Source organism: Amphibalanus amphitrite, unplaced genomic scaffold (genome assembly GCF_019059575.1).
Source record: "Amphibalanus amphitrite isolate SeventyFive unplaced genomic scaffold, NRLGWU_Aamphi_draft 000655F_arrow, whole genome shotgun sequence".
Lineage (NCBI taxonomy): Eukaryota > Metazoa > Arthropoda > Thecostraca > Balanomorpha > Balanidae > Amphibalanus > Amphibalanus amphitrite.
The window spans coordinates 80,886-105,367 of NW_024882149.1; the positions used below are offsets into that span (position 1 = coordinate 80,886).

Genomic DNA, 24,482 nt, shown 5'->3' on the forward strand with positions numbered 1-24,482 from the left:
CCCTGCAGCGCCCGAAATCGACGAAAATATTCGTTTTTTATAATAGGAAAACTAAACAGCTTTTATAAGAAAAGGTATCTTTTAAACTGCACAGCAGTGCGAAAGGATTCGAAATCCGATGAGTTTTTAGAATTTGGTGAAACTTTTTTGGGGGTATAGCCCCCCGCAGCGTCCAAGACCGCCTTTCTATATCTACCAATAGGATTTGGAGGAATCTGGAGGATTTTTTGTAACTGATCTGGAGGATTACAGCCTTCCCCATCTGGCAGCACTGAGCAGAGCAGAGCAGAGCGCTGGGCAGAGGGTGTGTGTGTGGAGCGCGGTCGGAGGCGCGGCTGGTTGTGTGTTGTGTGTTCGGTCAAGCTGAGAACACAGGAATACAGAGACATGCAGTAAGACCGGAGGCTGTATCTGAAGACTGAGGTGTCTTACATTGGTGGCAGCGGTGGTTGTGGTTGCGAACCGGGTTGTGTTGGCCTAACACAGTCTTGGCCTGATAAATTGTTTGATACGGAACCGATCAGCTGCGAGCTGTTATATAAACATTTGATTTTTTTCACGCCCCAAGTGATACGCAGTGATTTACGAAGACGTCGTGATTATCTCAAGAGGAAATGGCTCACTTCGCGCCACCCAGGTATGACGGTCGGGGGTCATTTCGTCGTTTCCGAGAGGATTTTCAGAGTTTTTGTGCCGTGCAGTCGTTCACGGGTGAGGCGACTCTGAACTGTTTGCCGCTGTGTCTGGATGGAGCGGCCCGAGAGGCGTTCGACACGTTTGAGCGTCCTGCTGACGGCTCAATCGACACTCTGCTAGACCGTCTCGGAGCCGTGTTCCCGGACGCTAGCGCCTTGGACTGCCACAGCGCGCTGCAGGCGCTCAAATTCGACCCGACGGCTCAGTCACTGGACACCTTCATTGTTCAGCTGCGCGGCCTGGTCACTGCCGTGTTTGGCGCCCACTCGCCTGATACGCATCTCTTTCACTATTTCCTGGCCGCCTTGCCTCAGCGGTTGGCTCATGCAGTGGTGTCTTTGGGATCTGTGACCTTTGATGCAGCCGTAAAAAGTGTGCAAAACGTGCTGGCTGCTGATCGTCTGTCTCGGGGACCGGTGGGCCAGGGACAGCGCGTGTGTGCAGTGGGCGGCGATGGCGCCCGGTCCGAGCCCGCCCTCGACCAGGCGGAGGCTGGGCCGGCCGGATCGGACTCAGAGCGACCGGGGGTGCGTAAAGTGGGAGGCGAGGCTGCAGAACCATCAGTGCTGGAGCAAATTCTGCGCCGCATTGGGCAGCTGGAGTTGCAGCTGGCTGCTACTAACCGGATGGGACAGATGAGGCATGACCGGGCCCGGGGACGACAGGAGTGTGACGTGTCAATGCCCATATGTCTGTGTTGTGGGGAGACGGGTCACGGGAAACCAGATTGTCGTTTCCGTCTAGCCAGGTGCTTTGCCTGTGGGAAGGTGGGCCATGTTCAGCGCACGTGCCGCCTCTCGGGAAACGCCGGAGGGGAGGGCGCTCAGGGCGGCGCGCGCGCTCCCCGGTCACTCGGCCGCCGGGACCGAGAGTTTTGAATAACTGCGCTGCATCGGCGTCGGACATTACGGTCAAGGCAAAGGTTAGTAAAGTGCCAGCGCAGCTTGTTGTGGATACAGGAAGTGCTATAACAATAGTTCACAGGCGGATTTATGATCAGATTTCAGCGCGTCCCCAGCTACAACGTTGTGACGTCACCGCTAAAACTGCAACTCAACAGCCGTTGCGCCTGCTCGGTCGGTGTGCAGTGCATTTTGTTATCGATAATGTGTCATACCCGCTCTCTGTGTTTGTATCCGACGAAATCGGTCCCATCGACTGCCTCCTGGGCATGGATTTTTTCGCGCAGTACCCGTTTGTTCTTAACTTATCGACGAAGCAGCTGACACCTGCAAACCAGGTGAACCGTCAGCCGGTCGCCACGGTGTTGCCTGAGCGACCGACGACTCGTGTGTGCAGGGTGTCTGTACAGGAAACGTACGCTATTCCCCCAAACTGTGAGGTTGTGATCCCCGGCCATGTCGATGATGCTGATTTTGAGGGAGAGGCTGTGTTCATTGCCGACGTCGCAGTCAGTGGGTTGACGTTCCTGGACGGACTGGTTGATGTGAAGCCGGGCGGCAGTGTTCCGGTCGTGGTGCGTAACGTGACGTCATCCTCGGTCTCGGTGTCTAAGGGCAAGGGCCTAGGATCAATGGAAGCCGACTTCTCCATTGAAGGGGAGGGGAATGATGCAGACAATGGGGTGTCAAATGGTCCCAGCTCTGGCGCGGGTGATGCAGACAATGGGGTGTCAAATGGTCCCAGCTCTGGCGCGGGTTCCTTGGAGGATTTGGTCGATCTGTCTGATGTGTCGCTAACGAGTCGGCAGCGGGAAAAGTTCTTTGCTCTGTTGCGCCGGTACCCCTCGTTGTTCTCAGACCAGCTTGGTCACTGCTCACTAGTTGAGCACGTAATCGACACGGGCACTGCCAAGCCGGTGCGATCAGCTCCCAGACGAATTCCCCCACACCTGGAGACAGAAGTAAAGCAGCGCGTGCAGGATATGGTAGATCAGGGGGTGCTGGAGCCGTCTGATGGCACTTGGTCATCACCGGTAGTGCTGGTGAAGAAAAGAGACGGTTCTGTGCGAATTTGTGGGGATTTTCGAAAACTTAACCGCGTGTGCCAGGTGCCAGCCTTTCCAATCCCAAGGGTTGATGTCCTACTTGACAGCCTGGGAGGTAACTCTTTGTTTTCGGTGCTCGATCTAAAAAGCGGGTACAACCAGATGAGCATCCGAAAGGAGGATCGATCCAAAACGTCCATCACGCTGCCGTTTGGGCTTTGGCAATACACAACGTGCCCATATGGCCTCAGTGGTGCCCCGAGTTCGTTCGCCAGACTGTTGAGTCTTGTATTGGGTGAGTTGGCTCCCACTGATGCAGTGAGCTACTTTGATGACATTTTGGTTTTCTCTGGCGATTTTGACACGCATCTTTCACGTCTTGAGAAGGTGTTCCGTCGTCTGTCGGCTGCGAATTTGACTCTCAACCTCTCAAAGTGCAAATTCTTTCAATCAGAGATCACTTACCTGGATCACGTGGTGTCGTCTGATGGGGTCAGTCCCGATCCAGAAAAGGTAGACAAAGTAAAGGATTGGCCGGTGCCTATGAATGAGAAGGCATTGTCACAGTTCTTGGGATTGGCAACGTACTTTAAACGGTACATCAAAGATTTTGCTGCTATCGCGGCTCCGCTGCATCACCTCACCAGGAAAGACGTAGACTTCCATTGGGATGCGGAGGCTCAGATGGCTTTTGACTCGCTAAAGGCGGCGCTGTGCACGGCTCCGGTTCTGAAATACCCTGACTTTTCCCCGGGAGCGAGCGAATTCGTACTAGACGTGGATTGTTCAGGATCAAAGATGGGCGCGGTTCTGCTGCAGAGGGATGGACAGGGTGAGCGGGCAGTGGCATTTGACAGTAAAAGCCTGTCTAAATCCCAGCGGCAATATTCAGTCACTAAAAAGGAGCTACTCGCAGCTGTGACGTTTGTGCAGCAGTTCCGACATTACCTTTTGGGTCGTAAGTTCACGCTCCGTACAGACCATGCCGCTCTGCAGTGGCTTGTGAATTTCAGAAACCCTGACGGGCTTCTGGCGCGGTGGCTGGAGATTTTGGGCGAGTTTCAGTTTGAGATTGTTCATCGGCCAGGTAGGCTACATGAGGCTCCGGATGCGCTCAGTCGGAGGCCAGACCCCACGCAGGAGGTGTCTACACAGACAGACACAATGGATTTTCAGTCGCCTCCCGTCGCAGCTCGCCACGTTCAGTCCATGTGGCCTTCTGATTTCATGTGTTCGGCGCAGAACTCAGACCCCGCCATGGCGGAGGTGAAGAGGCAGCTTGCTGGGAGCACACAGCGGCCCTCCCAGTCCTCCGTGTCAAAGGGCGCTCTGCCGTACTGGAGGCAGTGGTCACGTCTGCGTTTGATTGATAATGTTCTGTACAGAGTGTTCCGGGCTGGGCCGAGGGGGCACGACCAGCTGCAGCTGGTAGTCCCACCCCAGCTCGTGCCTGTGGTGCTGGGGTCGCTTCATGATGGTCCGTCGGGTGGGCACTTCAACGCTTCAAAGCTGGCGAAAGTCGCGCGACTCAGGTTTTGGTGGCCGCTCCTGGAGCGTACGGTGACTGAGTTTTGCGAACAGTGCCGCCGCTGTGCCTCGCGAAACTCTCCGACTCCCCGCCCATGTGCGAGTATGGGGCAGTTGTCTGCGTCCGAGCCGATGGAGCTGGTGTCCATGGACCTTGTGACCAACCTGCCGGAAACCGCTCGAGGCTACAAACACCTGCTAGTGATCACTGATCACTTCACACGGTGGGTTGAAGCGTATCCCCTCGCGGATGAAAAGGCTACTACGATTGCGAATGTTCTTGTAAATGAGTTTATTTCTCGTTTTGGCGTCATGAAACGTGTGCACTCGGACCAAGGTCGGAACTTTGTCGGTGCGGTGATGAAAGCTGTGAGCGAACTGCTCGGCATTCAGCAGTCTCAGACATCCAGTTATCACCCTATGGGCAACGGGATGACTGAGCGAGCCAATCGCACCATTTTGAACATGCTGGCTAAGTTTGTTGAGCAGCACACGGAGTGGGATAAGCATCTTCCGATGCTCATGCTCGCCTACCGGAGTCAGGTGCACGACAGCACGGGATACTCTCCGTTCGCCTTGATGTTTGGGCGAGAGCCCCGCCTGCCGGCGGAAGCCTCGCTGGGTGATCGGCCGGTTGTGGATCGGGCCCCAACCTTCCCCCAGTACATAGACGATTTGAGAGAGACACTCCGACTTACTTTTAAGGATGTGGTTAAGCGCGATCAGCTGTCCCATGACCGCAACAAAGCTTTGTATGAGCGCAGAATGAACGAGTGGTCGTATCGCCCGGGTGACAAAGTGTTCTTGTTTCGCAATGTACCGAAGCGCGGTGAATATCATAAGTTTGTGAGGCCTTGGCGTGCGGCTGAGATCATAGAACAATGTGGACCAGTGAACTATCGAGTGCGCGAGGAGGGAAAGCGGCGCAGTCTGGTGGTGCACCACAACCGCTTGAAGCCGGACAACACAGTGGAGCGCCCGCCGGCTGTGAGTGAGGGGCACAGGACCGCGACAAGAGCGCATGGGTTGTCTCTCTGGCGAGATGTGCCGGGAACGCCCATTGCCCGGCCCCATAGTGTGCCTGGTATGGGTGGGGTGCCAATTGTATTTCCGCCCCAAGGTGTCACAGCTGGCTGCTATGTACCGCAACCTGTTGTTTTGCCGCACGTGCCGATGCCGCGTCTGCCCGAGATGCGACCTGACTGTGTGCCGCCACCTGACCCTGTACCGCTCCATGACGCTGTGCCGCACCGGCCGGAGGTACCACATGTTCCGCCGCCGTCCCCGCCACCGCCGTTCGATGCCGAGCCGCCGCGGGATGTGGATCAGCGGCCGCGAACTGTCACCCGTTTCGGGCGTGAGGTACGCCCCCCGAAACGGTTCGACCCTGCTCAAGTCACTGGTCTTTTGATTAAGCGTTTGTTGTGACTGTCGTTGGCATATTGTTCAATAGGAGGGGAGGAGTGTAAGTAGGTATAATATTATTTAGTGGCCGAGAGCCGTGAAGGATGCACGGCTAAATCGTGTTCCCGGCTGTGGCGGGAAGCGGTCGCGCGTCGGCGCGCGAGCAGAGCAGAGCAGAGCGCTGGGCAGAGGGTGTGTGTGTGGAGCGCGGTCGGAGGCGCGGCTGGTTGTGTGTTGTGTGTTCGGTCAAGCTGAGAACACAGGAATACAGAGACATGCAGTAAGACCGGAGGCTGTATCTGAAGACTGAGGTGTCTTACATATACAACCAAATGGGTAATATCATTAATTTGAACATTATGATACATGGTGAAAAAATTGAAATAGCAGAAAAAGTAAAATATCTAGGCATCACTATTGACCCTGCCTTGAAGTGGAAATACCACATCGATAACATAGCAATCATTATCAGTAGAAATATTGGAATCTTGAGTAGAGCGAAGTACTTTCTTCCTGAAAAATCATTACTCTTGCTCTACAACTCACTGATTCTTCCTTACTTAAACTATTGCTGCCTAATCTGGGGTTTCACATATCCAACTTATCTCCACAAAATCGAAGTATTACAAAAACGAGCAGTTCGAATTATAGTAAATGAACATCGTCTTGCACATACTATGCCCATATTTCGTAAGCTCAATGTTCTTAAAGTAAACGCACTAGCTAGACAACAACTTATCATGTTCATGTATCGAAAATTCGCTTCACATTTACCATCACAACTTAACCAATTGTTTGCTACAGTAGATCAGGATAATATAAGAACAAGAAATAGACAACATTTTCACGAACCCTTCTCGGCAAAACGTTATCGTGCACAAATAGCATCATGGATAGGACCGCGTGTCTGGAATAATGTCGTTGCATCCCAATTATCTATAACAACCATTAATCAGATGTCTAAATCTCAGCTAAAAAGACACGTCAAAGCATACTTCATACAAAATATGTAAGCTTTCTCGAGAATTTCCTCTTGAATTCTCGCTATCCTTTCATTGCAACTTAATTTCAAATGTACTTGCCTCAAAACTGCACTAATTGCAAGTAAATCACGTTTCATCGAAATTATTTTCATCATCGTCACCATGAATAACTCTGGCGCTGGAGCAAGGAGCCTGACCAGCAACAAGCTTCGCTTAGCTGGAAAGGCTTTTCTGCCCTCAGCATTGACCGGCCGAATTTTTGACCAGAGCGAATCCCCACGTATGTTTGCATGACGTGTGAATGAGCGATTGTTTTTTCTACTCTAGATGAATGCATGCCCTTCTGAGTGAATGTTGCTTTCGGTATCGTAGTAGAGAACAGTCATCTGTCTGATTTTAGCAGTGGCTACTTTCGCATTCTGTTCTTGTCTCCGCCTAAACCCGCTACCCCTTCTCTCATTTGCTTTTTTTAGTTTTATTTCCTTTCTTAGCAGGGAGTGCCGCGACTTATCAGTTTATTTTATCTGGTGTTAACGTAAGGTTCTGCTAGTCGCTGGGTTTGAGGGCGGGGGCACTCCTGGTCACCTGATCATGGGTGGCGGAGTAGTTCGAAAAAAAAAAAATCCTCTATAAAATCATGTCAAGTTGGTGCATGTGTGCTGTAAAGTATTGACACACTTATCGGGGTTACATGAGCACAGTAAATACGTATTTAGCCGCTAATTCGAATTAGGAACGCATTACCGACTCATGTAGCCACCTGCTAGTACGAATCGGCGATCCGATCCGCGGTTACATGAGCAAAGCAAATACGTATCACGATCGGATTCACCGCTAATGCGAATCAGGAGCGTACTACCGACTCATGTATCCACCTGCTAATACGAATCGGCGGTCCGAACAAAATCCGCTGGGAAAGAGGCTTAGAAGCGAATAGGACCAAGATACGTATTACAGGAACTATTTCTTCGCAAAAAGAAACATTAAAATGCAAAATAATTGGTATTTTCTTTCATTTTTTTCTTTTGAAATAATATTAAAAAAATATGTCGGTATTTTGTCAAGTTTTCAACAATAAATATAGTGAAAACCAAATAGTAAATATCCACATAATTTCAGTTGAAACATTTTTCTGACAGCACTACAGACGAATCAAGAGAGGCAATTGCCCAATGAGTCAAAGCAAGACAACTTTATGTTCAACTTTTTTTGTTAAGTTAATTGAGAATGTTTTGAGCAGATTAAATGCAAAAAAGACATAAGATAATAAATTTTTAATTTAGTCACCTCTATTGCTACGGAAGTGCGCCACATTTGTATGCTATTCCGTTTGTAATGCGCATCGGGCCGAGAGCCAAACTAGATCCGTTTGACGTCACTGATACGAATTTGCTCATGTAGTCGGTGCACTGAATGCGTTCTTGGGGAGCTAATGCGAATTAGCGTAGTGCGTATTTGGAACGGATCGCTCATGTAACCGAAACGTCCGAGGCACACGATTCGGGCCGTATTTCACAAGAACTATTCTTTGCTGACTGGAAGCGTCAAAATGCAAAATACTAAGCATTTTTTTTATTGGCTGCCTCGTAGAAAATAGCAAAAAAGATGTTGGTATTTTGGTTTAGTGTTTGGATGTGAAATAAAATGAATGAAATATTTTGATACATAATTTTTTCTGACCACCCTGCTGTCGCTGCATGGCGAATCAGTGCCCACTGACTTAAAACAAGAAAACTTTGTTTTCATTTTTTGATTTCATGTTAATTTTAAATATTTTTGAGCCTATCAAATGATATAAGTATTTAAAATTTAGTTCAGTCGTCCCGGTAAATGCCGCAACTGCGCCATGACTGTACGCTAATCCTATTCCGTTTGTGATACGAATTACCGGCCGTCGAGGAGTCAGCCCGGGTGAGCCAAACAAGATCCGTTTGACGTAGATAAAACGAATTAGTCTCATGTAACCGGTGCCGTAGATACGTTTGTGGGGAGCTGATGCGCATTAGCGTAGTGCGTATTTGGAACGGATCGCTCATGTAACCCCGGTAACTGTTAGGTTTCGGAATGAGCGTCAGAAAACTGAGTGAAACGAAATCGCCAATTGTTAACAATGCTATGAAATCCGTTAGCTTTCCATCTGTTGTTTTTTTACGAATAATACCACATCCAAATTCAATTTTATTACATAAAAGTTTACGCAGAAGCACACAATAAAACAGATACACGCATCCTAGCTTCCGCTGTTCATCTCAGCATGTGCTCAAACCGAGCTCCGTGGGCCGTCACGCAGGCCTGCAGTCGCTTGCGGACGGCTCCAACTGCGCGGGCCAGCAGTCCAGTGCTGCCAGATGGGGAAGGCTGTAATCCTCCAGATCAGTTACAAAAATCCTCCAGATTCCTCCAGATCCTATTGGTAGATATAGAAAGGCGGTCTTGGACGCTGCGGGGGGCTATACCCCCCAAAAAGTTTCACCAAATTCTAAAAACTCACCGGATTTCGAATCCTTTCGCACTGCTGTGCAGATTAAAAGATACTTTTTCTCATAAAGGTTGTTTAGTTTTCGTTTAATCTTAAAGGGACCCTCCCACCTTAACATTAGATTTGAGTTGAGATAGCCAAAATGGGGTCCCTGGCTCACAATTACCGGTTTCGGCACTCACAACATCGAGAAATGCCTTAAATCGGAAATATTGAATCTCAAAACTGCAGCATTTTGATTCAGAGGGGCTAATGCATAGGAATACCCCTTTGAATGTGTGACGTCAACGCAGATATCTAACGATTCTTAAATGTTTGACTAAAACGTTTTGTAGCACGCGGTGGTATATGCTGCTTTGCGCGCAACAAGTGCCGCACTTTCAGCTGCCAAACTATTGCTTCCAAATAAAGTCGCTAGGAACAGCGGAGATCCCAAAAAGTAAACAAAAGTAAAAGTCTAATATCTTGAAAACCGGTGAATATTTTTCGGTAAAATTTGGTAGATATTCGTTTTCGCTCTTTCTGAACCGAGCGACATCACTTTCATGCCAATTCATAAACTTTTTTGAAGGTGGGAGGGTCCCTTTAACAAAAACGAAAATTTTCGTCGATTACGGGCGCTGCAGGGGTACCGGGGGCATTTGCCCCAAATGTCCCCCTTAGATCAGTCAGTAGTTTGGTACCCTCGTAGATATAGCTACAGACTGAAACATTCTGCAGTCTCACGGTGATAAAGGACGTGGTATATCCTAACGGGTAGGGTGACGCTGGGCAGGAAAATGCCTTTTTAGTCTTGAATGTGTTATATTTTTCCATGAAATTGAATGTAATAATCGGGCGACAAATCCTCCAGATTTTCCTCCAGAATCAAAAATCCTCCAAAAGCGAAATTTGTCCGCAAATAGAGTTCAAAATCCTCCAGATTTGCGGAAATCCTCCAAATCTGGCAGCACTGCAGCAGTCTCTGAGACAACTGGTCCCAGCAGGCCGTCAGCCTTTCCTTCAGCTCCTCGATGGTGCTGATCCTCTTGACCTCTGTACACCATTCGCTCCAGTTCGCTCCACACGAATAAGTTAAAAGGGTTGAGGACAGGACTCTTCGGTGGCCAGGCATCTGGCTCGATGAAGGCCGGGCAGGCCTGTTCCTGAAACTCGACCACTGAGTGGGCCGTGTGGCACGGAGCACCGCATGACATTTTTTTGCTCCTGTTGAAATTTAAATTCGTTACAATAGCACGTGAATGAGATATTTTTATTCATGAACCTCCGACATGCGACATGGTCAGAACAGCAAACCGCAAATCACTGGTTTGCGGATAATGTTGAAAACCGTTTCACTGAGTTTCGTGACACAAATTTTATAGGCATATAACTAGGGTAATATTTATAGTAATAGTTAAGTTCAATTAACTTGGTTCTATAGAGAATTGAACGCTCTTTCTAATGATGCTGGCAATTTGTCAATAAAGTGAAAACTTTCGGACTTACAGACATTTTAAGTTAGGGGTTCCAATTTTTTTGGATCACCCTGTATATAACTATTCTATTTTTATAACCATATCGTAGCCGACAGCTTATGACAACTACATGACTATAATAATTTCGCCACCCTTATGCAGTCAAATCACTATTTCAGCGAAGTCGTGCACAGTTTTGTGGTATCATGAATCATCTTTACAACATGATGTTACCAAAAACGGCAAGTGCCAGCCAAACAAAAAGAACCAGACAACAAAAAATATACACGACTGTCAACTTAGGCATTTATATTACACACGGCGACAGCAAACGATGATGTTCGATTAAAATGTCACATATACACGAAACTGATGAATCTTACGGCTGGCCAAGAGGCCCAACGACAAGCAGCACATATTGTCATACAGTTTGTACATTTTATCTTAGAAATATAGGCACGCTAAGATAAAACATTTTATCAAGGTAAGTAACATTTTCCTCCAGCTGCTCACGGACACCGCACGACCTTGAGCTATGCTACGTACGTCACATGATGGGCAATACAAGTCCGTGTGAGCTATCGACAAGTAACAGGTCAGAGGACAGGTCACCGGTTCTGGTATGCAGCCGTCTGACCCGGACAGCCAGAAGTGACAACACGGTAATTATGACCGGATCTCCACCGAATGGTCACTTTGGAAGACGATAACTTTGAAAACACGCTATCACCCGCCACTTTCACGTGTTGGCTGATAAACAATTTCTGTCCTTGGCACTGGTACTATATGAAGAAACAGGCATGTTTATTGTTCATGCCATCAAAGCGTCAGCTCGACAAACAAGCGAGCGCTAGTTGCTACATTTGTACCATCATTGAACGTGTTAGCAATGCTACAGCTAATAATTTTTTACGATAACGTATCACGAAAATCATACTCCTGCATATTGTGCTTTCAAATTTGGATGCAGCTGTATCGTTCAACCGCTTACTCTAACAAGGTGAAAGCACAATGATTGTCAGGCACTTGCTAGCAGTCGGTTTTACCACATTTCAATCTAAATACGCTCTGCTTGCCGTGGTTTTAAAAGCTGCTACTGAGAGTCGCTCCTACTCATCATTGCCTATAAATCTCGTGGGCGAATGCGACATTACAATCATATACCACACTGCACACGACGGTTGCTCATTTCTTTGATCGACTTCAGAGCGAGGAAAGGTGATCGTTGCTCTCAGCGTGTCAGCTGTCTAGGATGACTGCCGACTCATGTTAAGGACCACTGCCGATTTCAGTCCGTACAGTAGAGCTTATGGCACTGGGCTGGGCATCAGCAGGCTGTTTGAGCTTTGCTAAATAAATACGCTTTCAGATCCTTTGTCAATTGTCGCACATTGTAAAGGTCAGCTGGTCAGATGCAGGAAAAACGAGAGCTGAACTGCGTCTCTGAGCTCGGATATAGCAAATACGCACCAACGCAGCTGCATGTGAAATTCAATATTTTTCCCGGCTAAATATCAAGCTGGTGGCACTGAAAATATGGAAAAGCCTGACAGCTATGGCTTCAAAAGAAAATATCGACTGGCAGCCTGCACGAGATTTCATATCAAAAAGATGTAGCAGCTGCGTATAAGGGTGAAAAAAGAATGCCAGTTTGCAGCATCATAAATTACAAAAATATTGGATCATGGCACCCCAGTGATAAAATGCACGCCTATGAGACATACGTCAACAACTCGCTACCATTGCCAGATCACTAACAATTCAACACACACATCAGCAACAGCGAACACATCCAAACACAACACTACTCTCACCGCATAAACCCTGTGTTCCGGCGCTGTCCCGTCCCCCAGTGACGTCACCATGCCCCCCAGTGACGTCACTCGACGCCCTGTCTGCGCAGCTCGTCGGTGACGCGCTCCAGGTAGCCGGGATCCGGGTAGCCGTGGCCGCCGCTGTTGCCGTGCAGCTCGGTCTTGTGGTGGATGCCGTTCCAGGTGACGCAGTCCTCCTCTCCGGTGGTGTGGGACGGACCGACAGTGAAGATCAGCCGCCGGCGCCACGCCTCCTCCAGCAGCCGCAGCACCTGTCAGTGCAGCGGGGAGGGTCAGCCGCAGCACCTGACAGTGCAGCGGGAGGGTTAGACACAGAACTGACAGTGCAACGGGGAGGGTTAGACACAGAACTGACAGTGCAGCGGGGAGGGAGGGGGGTCAGCCGCAGCACCTGTCAGTACAGCGGGGAGGGTTAGGCACAGAACTGACAGTGCGACGGGAGAGAGGGTCAGTCGCGGAACTGACAGTGCCGGGCTGTGGGAGTCAGCCGCTTTTAACAGGCGACACGAGAGCTGATGGTTCTCTACACTCTAAAGCACTTTGCTATAAACGCGCTCTGGGGCGAACCTCAGCACATGACAAGAGCCTACCGGGCGTGGGACCAGGGTCAGCCGCAAATGCACCGAACGACACACACAGCAGACAGATATAACCCGCGCACCGACGGGGGTCTGCGCCAACTTAGTACCGACGGGGGGGCGGATGACCGCCCCCCCCCCCCTGAGATCTCGAGAACGAAGCAAGATAGCGACAAGCGGTAAACGGCATCGGATACGCACGGTCAAGATCTACAATTTTTACTAAGGTCATTTTCAGGTCAGGTCAAAGATGACGTCACAGGGGTCGAAAAAGTCAAAATGGCGGCGCTAAATATGGAGAGTTTTTCTCGAATAACTTTCGAATTAGTCAAGATAGGAACAAACTAAGGGCATCACCGTGATCCTCTCGTCAATCCGCATCGAATGATATATATGTTGACCTCGAAAGGTCAAGGTCAAAGGTTGACCTCAGGTCACGTGACCTCGAGGTCATCATGTATATCATTCGATGCGTCTTGATGAGCTGAACACAATGAGACCATCCACGCGTCTGTATCTTGTTCCTGTACGGAGTTATTGGCCAAAAACCTTTGGTGACCTTTGATGACGTCACATGACCTCACAGCTGCCCAACAGCAAAACAGACCTCAAGGTAGTGAAGGTTGATCGTATATGAAGTCATGTATGGTATATGGGGCCATTCCGACCCGTTTTAGTGGTAAAAACAGGGAGTTGATTTTTCCCCCATTGACTTATAATGGGGAGGTCGCGAAATTGACCTGCCCTTAGGTCACCGATATCAAAATTCCGAGATATACAAATTGTAGCTACTAATGACCTAATAACATCCTGCGACTTTCAAAGGCCTCCGACATCTACTGTAGCTCTGGCACGGTGACAAAGTTGCAAAAAAGTGACTTGAGGTTGGGTCATTCAAAGTGACCTGGTGACCTGACCTTGAAAGGTAGGAGGTTCAAACTTGCACACCATGTGTAAAATTGATAAGGGAATAGTCATACCAAATTTCGCGGCGCGTAGCGCCGCGGTTTTCCCGCTATTCGTGAAAAACCTCAGGGGGGGCGGATATCCGCCCCCCCCCCCGTCGGTGCGCGGGATAAGAGATGCGACTCGACACCAAACGAAGCCTCGACTGACCTTGCGCCCCTGCGGGTTGCTGGGCAGGTAGCAGATGCGCGGAAATCCCCGCACCTTGTACGGCCGGCCCGGGTGCGGGTGCTCCGGACCCTGGATTCCGGGGGAGATCCTGACGGGCGGCACAGCTCGCGGTCAGAAAGAAGTCTGAGGTTATGTTGGAGTTATGTTCATAGTGAAAAGGACTGGAAGAGTAGCGAAGACGCGTTAGAGAGTGGTGGAAATGGGTGTTAGAGTGACAGAGACGGGCCAGCGAGTAAAGCAGACGAGCCAGGGTGACCAAGACGGGTCAGGGTAACAGAGACAAGTTTAAGTGACGGAGACGGTCTGATAGAGACAAAGACAAGTCGGCAAATGCCAGCTAACTGGAACAATGAAACAAAGAATAAGTGACTTCACTTTTTACGAGCGAGCGAGCGCAGCGAGCGAGGCGAAGTCTTTTCAATATAACGGAAAAATCTCAGTATGAGCGGCCCGGCCCGGCCCGGCCCGGCCCGGCCCGGCCTGTAACGCTTTTGAGAGGCTTATATCTCAGCAACCGCTGGACTGAATGGCCTGCGGTCTTTTTTGCTGGGTAGCCCCATCCCTTCTACCCCGTAATTGACTACTTTTGATACATCTCAGTGACCGCCGTGGCACGTGCCACGTGAAAAGTCAAGGGTGTTCAAGCAGTTTTGCAAAAGTAATGATTTTGAGAGGCCCATATCTCAGCAGCGGCTTGAGCGATTGTCTTGCGGTCATTTTTATAGGGTAGCTGCACCCCTTCTACCAAAGGTCGGATACTCTTCATCTATGTGAGTGACCCCCACTGCACGTGCAAAATACAACAATAAGAGGTGCCAAATTTGTTCCCATTTCAGTAACTCGGTTATTACTGGGGCGATTTCGCTGAAACTTGGCATACAGGTAGGCACCCACCAGGCAATGCATTCCCATGTGCTGCGGTTAGGGTGCTACTGCACGTGCGCACGTGCAGGGGGCGTTTCCAGATCTCGAGAACGGCTGGGCCGATTGCGCTCAAATTTGGTACACGGTTGGGGACCGGTTAGTAGGGTGCCGTGCAAAAGTCATTTTGGACCCCGTTTGCACGTGCGCACGTGCAGAATGCCGCTTCCAGATCTCAGGAACGGCTGGGCCGATTGCGTTCAAATTTGGTACACCGCTAGCGACCGGTTAGAAGGGTGCTTTGCACAAGCCCGTTGGAAGTACCCTCTCGCCCTTCTGCACGTGCAAGGCTCACTATCTCGCTCGCTCGTTCTTCGCCCAAAAGGCGTTTTACTGGTATTGAAAAGACTCACTTCGCTCGCTGCGCTCGCTCGCTCGTAATAACGGAAAAATCTCAGTATGAGCGGCCCGGCCCGGCCCGGCCTGTAACGCTTTTGAGAGGCTTATATCTCAGCAACCGCTGGACCGATTGGCCTGCGGTCTTTTTTGCTGGGTAGCCCCATCCCTTCTACCCCGTAATTGACTACTTTTGATACAACTCAGTGACCGTCGTGGCACGTGCCACGTGAAAAGTCAAGGGTGTTCAAGCTGTTTTGCAAAAGTAGTGATTTTGAGAGGCTCATATCTCAGCAGCCGCTTGGGCGATTGACTTGCGGTCATTTTTATAGGGTAGCTGCATCCCTTCTACCAAAGGTCGGATACTCTTGATCTATGTGAGTGACCCCACTGCACGTGCAAAATACAACAATAAGAGGTGCCAAATTTGTTCCCATTTCAGTAACTCGGTAATTACTGGGGCGATTTCGCTGAAACTTGGCATACAGGTAGGCACCTACCAGGCAATGCATTCCCATGTGTTGCGGTTAGGGTACTACTGCACGTGCGCACGTGCAGGGGGCGTTTCCAGATCTCGAGAACGGCTGGGCCGATTGCGCTCAAATTTGGTACACGGTTGGGGACCGGCTAGTAGGGTGCCGTGCAAAAGTCATTTTGGACCCCGTTTGCACGTGCGCACGTGCAGAATGCCGCTTCCAGATCTCAGGAACGGCTGTGCCGATTGCGTTCAAATTTGGCACACCGCTAGCGACCGGTTAGAAGGATGCTTTGCACAAGCCCGTTGGAAGTACCCTCTCGCCCTTCTGCACGTGCAGGGCTCACTATCTCGCTCGCTCGTTCTTCGCCCAAAAGGCGTTTTACTGGTAAACTAGAAACGCGCAAAAGGACTCATACTTTACTGCTAACACATAAGTTCAACCGGAGCAAACCACCACCAAACCATCAACAGCGTCCTGCTAACCGCCCGTGAACACGCAGATGGTCCCTGCCCTACGATCCCACTCACATGTAGAAGATTTCTATGGTGTCGCAGTCGTGTCCCGGCAGGGGGATCGGCAGCCGGCGCGTCGACATCCGACCCGGCGGCTGTTTGCCGATCTTCCGGCCGTAGATGGCCTGGCAGGCGGGACACTGCAGGTACTGCACCTGAAAGGGAGGGAGGAGGGTACAGTTAGTAGTGGACGATGTGGACGGTGGACACTGCGCCCCAAGGATAGTCGAGAAAAGGCTACAAAGTGAAGCGGTCTCTGACCACACTCCCAGTCGTCACAAAACTTCATTTGATTGGAAAGCGATACCCTTCCACAAAAATATGAGTCTGAGCAAATATGAATATCACGAATGTCTTCATCAGCTGTGTGACACTGCGAGGGTTGTGTTTCCTTCTCCTATTCTCATGGTCGTCTACACTGCCCGCAGCCTTTGCTTCATTCACCTGGACAGGTCACAAACATCCTATCTAGACACTTCACTCCCATCTCACTCAACAATATCCCTCCTCTCCCTACATAAACACACAAAGTTGTTCGACCCAGGCACGCTTTGGACACTGGCCATATTACGGTCTCTGTCCATCGGAAACTCTCACAAGCCCACGCCGCCGAAAATCCCCCCCCCACGCTCCCCCTCGTCCGCTCGCCTGGTTGGTGGTCTCGACCATGGCCCTCAGACAGTCGAGGTGGATGGCGTGCCCGCAGCCGTTGAGCTGGATGACCAGGTCGTCACCGTAGGCCGACCGCTCTGCCAGCTGGTAGCGGCAGATGCAGCAGACGCAGCCGGCAGCCGGCAGCACCACCGACGTGTACATCAGCAGCAGCTGCTCCAGCGTCACCTCTGAAAGAACGACGGGAAAATGTCAGAGCGGTGGGCGGACGAACGGACAGACGGCAGATGGATGGACGGGATGGGTGTCAGACGGGGACGGGCCGGGCCAGGCGGATGTTCGTCAATCACTGAACGGCGTGTCGCCACATGATACATGAACAGTTCATTTCGAACAAGTGGGTTACAATAACTCGGATGGAAGCATAGCTAGCTTACCTTTTTTCTAGGTAGAGGTCGGAATTAGGATGCATGCCTGCATAAGAAACAATGCAACAAAGCGATTATCCAACCGCACTGTAACAATCTATACGAAAATACTATTTGAGAAAAAAGCAGTAAATGTCAAGTCTCTAACACTCCACCCGCGCCCATCTCTCGACTGCCATCGCTCCTCCCTTAGACCAAGACCTCTGACTACCCACCGTCCTCCCGGTAGCTGGTGTCCATCAGACAGAGGCTGTCAGTGCCCACTACCCACCGTCCCCCCAGTTGCCACTACCCACCATCCCCCCCCCCGTTGCCACTACCCACCGCCCCCCCCCCCAGTTGCCACTACCCACCGTCCCCCCAGTTGCCACTACCCACCGTCCCCCCAGTTGCCACTAACCACCGCCCCCCCCCCCCCCCCAGTTGCCACTATACACCGCCCCCCCCCCCCCAGTTGCCACTACCCACCGTCCCCCCCCCCCAGTTGCCACTACACACCGTCCCCCCAGTTGCCACTACCCACCCACCCCCCCCAGTTGCCACTATACACCGTCCCCCCCCCCCAGTTGCCACTACCCACCGTCCCCCCCCAGTTGCCACTACCCACCGTCCCCCCAGTTGCCACTACCCACCGCCCCCCCAGTTGCCACTATACACCGTCCCCCCCCCCCCCAGTTGCCACTACCCACCGTCCCCCCCCCCCAGTTGCCACTACACACCGTCCCCCCAGTTGCCACTACCCCCCCCCCCCCCCAGTACCCACTACCCACCGTCCTCCCAGTTCCCACTACCCACCGTCCCCAAGTTCCCACTACCCACCATCCTCCCGGTAGCTGGTGTCCATCAGACAGAGGCTGCGCCCGGAGCTGTGCGAGCTCTGGCTGATGTAGGTCGATATGGTGGCCACGCTGAGCCGTCGGCCGTCGGGCGGTCGCGCCGGCGGCCGGCCCGCGGCGGCCGGCAGGCGCGTGCTGCCGCCGCCGGCCAGCCGCGCCGACACGGCGGACGCCCGGCTCACGGCCGTGGCCGCCGAGTCGGCACTCTCCCGGCGACTCGGCTGCCGACTCGCCGCCGGACTCGAGTCCGGGTCGAGCGAGTCGGCGATCCGACTCGACAGCCGCGTCAGCTGCTTCATCAGCTTCTTGGTGCCGCTGCTGTCCTTGCGCTTCTTGTCCTTCTCCTTCTTTTTGGAGGTGGCAGGCGGCCGTCGGATCTCCTCTGCGAGTTGCCCCGGGAAAAATGAGCCAAAACGAACAGAAATGAACAAATAGAAATGATCAAACATACAAATCATAAAAACAGCTTTAAAATGCTGAATGGGACGCAAAAAGAGATGTGAACTCATCTAAAAAGTAAAACGATTTACAGACCATCCCGATGATTTAAATAGGATAAAGGTAGTAGGTACTGTGTTATACTAGAACCGGAGTCATACTGAAATAAGAAATAAAAACATTAATAAGCCAATAACAACAGTGCTAACTTAAAGGCGACCTTCATGCATAGCTAGCCTGCCGTGCTCCACTTCACGACCCCTGTAGACTGGGATAACGCAACGCTCGCTGACTTCGCTCAGCGGCGAGCAGCCTTCTTTCATCCGCTTCAGTCGGCAACTCAAAGCGAAGCAGCAACACTCTGGCACCGCCGTCCTGTCATTCGACCGTCGGGACCTTCCCTCGGCTCCACTGCCTCATCTCACCGCCACTCTCCAGCAGTAACACCGAGCCCAGCCGGCCGGCCCCACCAGTGTCCACGGCTCACCTATGGCCGGCGGCTGGAACACAAACTCGTCGGCCGGAACCTTGGTGAGCGGGTAGGCCGCCTGCTGCGCGCGCCGGATCTGACGCACGAAGCCGCTCGTCTTCTTCACCTGGGTGAGGTTGCAGAAGTTGATGATGTAGGGCAGGTGGGCGAACACGTTACTGACGTCCACCGTCTGCTCGCCCTGTGGAGAAAGTGGACACCGAGGTCAGGGACATGATTGTCAACTCCCATCAAAAGCTAAGGCAGGAAAAACGTTTTAGACACATATTCCCCTTTTGTGGTATCTTTTTAGGAGCATAAGCAATTGTCGGTAGCAAAGTTATCACCGTTAAAAGTCGCGAAACCGGCATATACCCAATGATCAAGTCCAATAACCTACAAAAAATCCACAGTGCACGCCCACACACTTCTTGTCCTCTGACCCGTCTTCTCCACCTCAACAGAGGCCATTCCTCTTACTGTGTGCCCATCAACTACCAGACTACTTTTTTCAATTGAAAGAAGAAAGGTGTACGTGGACGTTCCCCCTTACCTTACACTCACCAGTGACCAGATGGCCACTACTCACTATAGTCTATTCTATAGTCTACACCAGCTCTCCCTCTGCAACTGTATCCACTGAATATGCACACTCACCAGTGACCAAGACAGCCACTACAGTCCACACCATCTCTCCCGTCATACTGTGTCCCCTGTCTGGTTAAGGAGACTCACCAGCGACCAGACGGCCTCGACCAGGCACTGGACGTCCATCCCTCCCGTCCCTCTCAGACTGTGTCCACTGTAGTTATGGCCACTCACCAGCGACCAGACGGCCTCGACCAGGCACTGGACGTCCATGTCGTAGCTGTGCCACTCGCCGGGCGTGTCGCCGGCCCACTGCCACACGGCGCCACGGCCGGCCGGCGAACTGGGCAGGTAGAACTGGCGGCGCACCACCAGCTCGCGGTCTGCGGGACGGACGCGGAGCGGTGCTCGGTGAGATCAGAGATGGAGGGCCACGCATAACGCTAACTCGGTCAGACGGCACGGGGCACGGCGTTCAACACCGTCAAACATGTGCTGAATGCTATAGGTCTACTGCAAAATTAAATGATGCTGAATTAATGTGTACCATACCAAAAATAAAAGTGTGAGAGTAACATCACGTTCAAGATATATATTCGAGCAAATACAGATATAAGTATGGTGACAACTACTCCCGCGCTCAGCCCACGTCCTGCCGTCACGTACCAGACGAGTCGCAGAGCTGGCGCAGCGTGGTGATGTTGACGCTGAAGTTGGACAGCAGCGGCTCGGCGTCACCCAGGAACACCGACTTGAGTCCCTTGGAGAAGGCGCGCTCGAGCAGCTGCACCACCTGCGGGCTGTAGGGCCGCCACCGGCGGTGGCTGTTCTCCCACTCCCACACGACCACCACCTGCTGCATGGCCGAGGCCATCGCCGCCGCCACACCGACGCCCGCGCCGCGCGCGCGCTCTGCCAGAGAGAAACGGAGGACTGGGTCAACTCAACAGAGGACAGACTGGGTCAACAGAGGTCAGACTGGGTCACCAGAGGTCAGACTGGGTCACCAGAGGTCAGACTGGGTCAACAGGGGCCAGAGGTTCAGAGTCAGTCAGAATCAGAGAGCGGAGTCGGGAGTCATGGCAACGAGTCAGGAGTCACAATCAGAGTTGTGCAAGGTTTGTTGACTGGAACTCCATTTTGACATTGTCCTGAACAGGGGTGCGGAGCCGTGGAAATTTCCGGCGGCTCCGGCTCCGGCTCCGGGTGAAATGTCATGGCGGCTCCGGCTCCGGTTCCGAGTAAAATGGTAGTACAAAAAAGCGATGGGATTGGTACACGTTGCTTCTGTATTTGCATAACAAGGCTATTTTGAATACCACATGTACTGTCGGCAAGATGTTTGACTTTACACCGCTATTACTAGAAAAGTTGTGAACCGATTTTCTTATTTCTTGCACGAGAAGATCCGCAATTCAATTTTGGGGAGGTAGCCGAAAATTCACATTAATGTTATGTCTGCGGCGCGAGTTGTTGGCAAAAAAACAGGAGTGGTGGGCGAAATCGCCCCCCCCCCCCCCATCCTTCCACTGCGCGTGTTAATGTGAACTCATTAAATGCAGCAACACAGATTCTCAATATCCCAACCAGCGAATATAACTTTTTGTGATCATCTCATAAGTAAAGGAGAAAATAGGTACACTAGCATGTGAACTATTAAAATTTTACATACCTAATGAAATTACTGTTGGTAAGAAAATGTTATTTTCAATAGAAAAATATCAATCTTGCCAAACATAATGAGAGGCACTTAGGTTGATATATTTATAGGAATAAGATTTTAATAGTTTAAGGTAAAAAAATGCTGATCATAAATGACCTTTCCATGGAAAGTATCTCACATGTTATTATCAGACTACCAGAAGCCTTGGGCAACCACCATCAAAAGCAACAAAATAGAATAAGCATAAAACTATCAGCAATAGCCAATATCCTGCCACTTTTCAAAATGTATTATCTAAATATATGCCTGGCATAGCCTGTCAACCTACTGGCCATTTAGCATTGGCATGGCATAGTTTGTCTCATGTTAGGTATATACAAAACATTCAGTCAGCTTTTTGTCTCTAATGAGCTTTCCATGATGCAAGCAATGCAAAATGTACTTCCATGAAAGAATTAACATTATGTTGCTGGCAACACAACACAACACAACAAAGAACAGGGCATCTGTCCTCTATGTAAAGATGGCCTTGAGACCCTGGAGCACTTTCTCTATGAATGTATCGAGCTACTACAAGCAGGGGAAGAGGTACAGAAGAGAAGTGGAGCAGTTCTACTGAGAAGCCACAGCACAGAGGAACTAATACTGGAAGCTGACCCACAGGTCAGCTGATGATTCATCTGCTGTACAGGATGAGAGTGCAGGCAGAAATCAGTGAAGCAGCAGGACATCCTTAAGCTCATCCTACTAGGTATGACAATCCCTCGATTCTCTGGCGCCTGTGATGTAGTGTTAGGTGTTTAACTGATAAAAGGCTGAGCATTGCATCCACTGGATGGAGCCGACCACACAAGAAGAAGTTGCTGCTTTCAAAATCACTTTATGACAAAAAAGTTGTAAGTAGCCTCTATTATCCTGAGGTAGTGTGGTTTAAATTTTAATGTAGTATGGCATGAATTCATTTATTGCAGCAGGTTTAAACCATGGTCTATACACCACACACTTTGAAAGGCAAGATTGGGGTCCTTACCAGACATGGGCACGGATCCCAGACGACCAAACACGAAAATCAAGATGGCCACTAGATTAGTGGACTTTAAAGGAAATAGTTCACTTTTAACATGGGGTTTTGAGCTGGAATAGCAGTTTCGTAGCTTCAGCTGAGACTAGCACAAATCAGGAGCTTTTACGGCTCAACGATCACCCTAGACGAAGATATTCCATTTCTCGTTCCGAAAAGAGTGCCTTGTAGAGGAATGCGTGCCTTGCACAGGAATGCAGCCACGTCATCGTCAGCCAATCAGCGTGCTGCTTACAGCCAATGCAGTATGCGTAGGTTTGAGCTACGCAATATGATTGGTCAATGCGTAATAAGCTTCCGCGTCAAACATTATTTTACATAGAATATAGTTCGTCCTATATTAAAATATAGAAAATAATTGTTCTTACAAAAAGGTTTCATTTTATTTCATGATTATTTTGAGCATAAAAAATCATAAATCAATAGCAAAATACTGATTTCAGGAAAGTGGACTGTTTCCTTTAAGCAAGGAATTATGGTGGAAAACGTGGCTAATAGATGCCTCTCAACGAACCAACTATTTTGCATTCCCTCAGAGTTCACAGTTTTGAGAAAATCCCTCAAGATCCATCTCGGATCCATGGCCACGAATCATGGATCCGAGATGGATCTTGAGGGATTTTCTCAGAACTGTTAACCCTGAAGGAATGCAAAATAGTTGATTCATTGAGAGGCTTCTATGAGCCATGTTTTCCACCATAATTTCATGCTTGAAGACCGTCAATCTAATGGCCATCTCGATTTCCGTGATTGGTTGTCTGGGATCCGTGCACATGTCTGCTACACATTCTTATGATCTGCAACCTACTGCAGCAGCTTTTGACTCTGCAGATCAGAGGGCTGTTCACGGGCCCTGTGTGCAGTCGGACCGCACACAGCCTCCAAGCTCCGCCCACTGCGTCCCTACGTCAGCCTTCCGTCACCGCACACAGTGATTGCTGTGGCCGGTCGGGACGGGCCACAGCGGACCGTCCACCGCACGCAGCCATGACGTCAGAACCGCCTACCCATCCCCTACCCCCACGACTGCTGGACGCACAGCACATACCGCGAGCAGCAGTGTGCGGTGCCCGTGAACACCCCTCAGATGAAAATGTGCAGCTTATGTCTCAGAGGGTATAACAGAAGCAAAAAATGAGGGCTGCACTGCACAGGTCCCCGCAGCCCTCAGACAAAGTGAAATTGAACTGGAGCTTATTTTTAATTCCTGTTATTGGAAAGCTAGCCCATGAAAGCTGCAGTGTATATATTTCAGGACCACTGAATAATTATTATGGGTGCATCTACACCAGAATTACTTCACATGCCAGCGCAACTCTGCAATTGCACAATTTTGACTTATCTTGATCTTAATTAGATAAATAAAAGAAGTAGGCCTTTTCCTCGACATCAAAAATGTAAAAAACCAATAATATCTTTTGAAAAACGGTGAGCTTTCGGCCACTGGCCTTTATCAAACTTATCTTGATTTTATCTGAGTCAGGCCTGTCAGGGTCTCACCAAAAAGAAATTACAACCGTCAGTACATATGAAATACACACCTTTAGGGAAACAATATGTTGACGATTTATTGAATGATTGGATAAGATAACTCAAAATGCTGTCATTTTAAATAAAAATAACGCATAAAATGCCTGTCGACCATAGCTTTCGACAAAATGCATTCCACACTTCAACACAGAGAAAACTTTTGTCAATAGTGGCGCAGCAGGGCCGAAAGTTAAATAGAAGCCAGCACGAAATTTTATTGTGCGGAGTATTATGCTACTTCTTAAAAACTAAGGAAAGTGAATGAAAATACGATAACTTAATTAGGCATGTTAAAACACAGAAAAAAGTTCAATCGTTTTAAGCAAAAAAAGCGAAAAATGATGAAGTTAAGAATCTATTGCAAATGCTTTGCCGGCTTAATAAAAAAGTAGCGATGCTTGAAAATGAGTTGCTGCTAATTGCCATTACCTTCGAATATGATTATGAACTCTAAAAGTGGGAAGCAAACATACATGGAAAATAATGAAAAATGAAAATCTTAAAAAAGGGCAAAACTTCTTCTCATACCGAAAAAATGACCCCTC

The 24,482-nt window shown here is 50.0% G+C and overlaps 1 protein-coding gene across 1 annotated transcript; it reads right to left on the minus strand.

The window, feature by feature from the left end:
* Positions 1 to 10,788: 10,788 nt before the first annotated feature.
* LOC122364089 (probable E3 ubiquitin-protein ligase DTX2) lies at positions 10,789 to 24,119 on the minus strand. Its single transcript, XM_043334157.1, has 9 exons — positions 23,949 to 24,119; positions 20,330 to 20,575; positions 19,898 to 20,046; positions 19,094 to 19,277; positions 18,152 to 18,550; positions 16,941 to 17,134; positions 16,308 to 16,447; positions 14,024 to 14,132; positions 10,789 to 12,580 (listed from the first exon to the last, which is right to left on the minus strand). The coding sequence occupies exons 2-9, from the start codon at positions 20,535 to 20,537 to the stop codon at positions 12,374 to 12,376; spliced, it is 1,590 nt and encodes a 529-aa protein (XP_043190092.1). The 5' UTR covers positions 20,538 to 20,575; positions 23,949 to 24,119; the 3' UTR covers positions 10,789 to 12,373.
* Between the last annotated feature and the right edge of the window lie 363 nt (positions 24,120 to 24,482).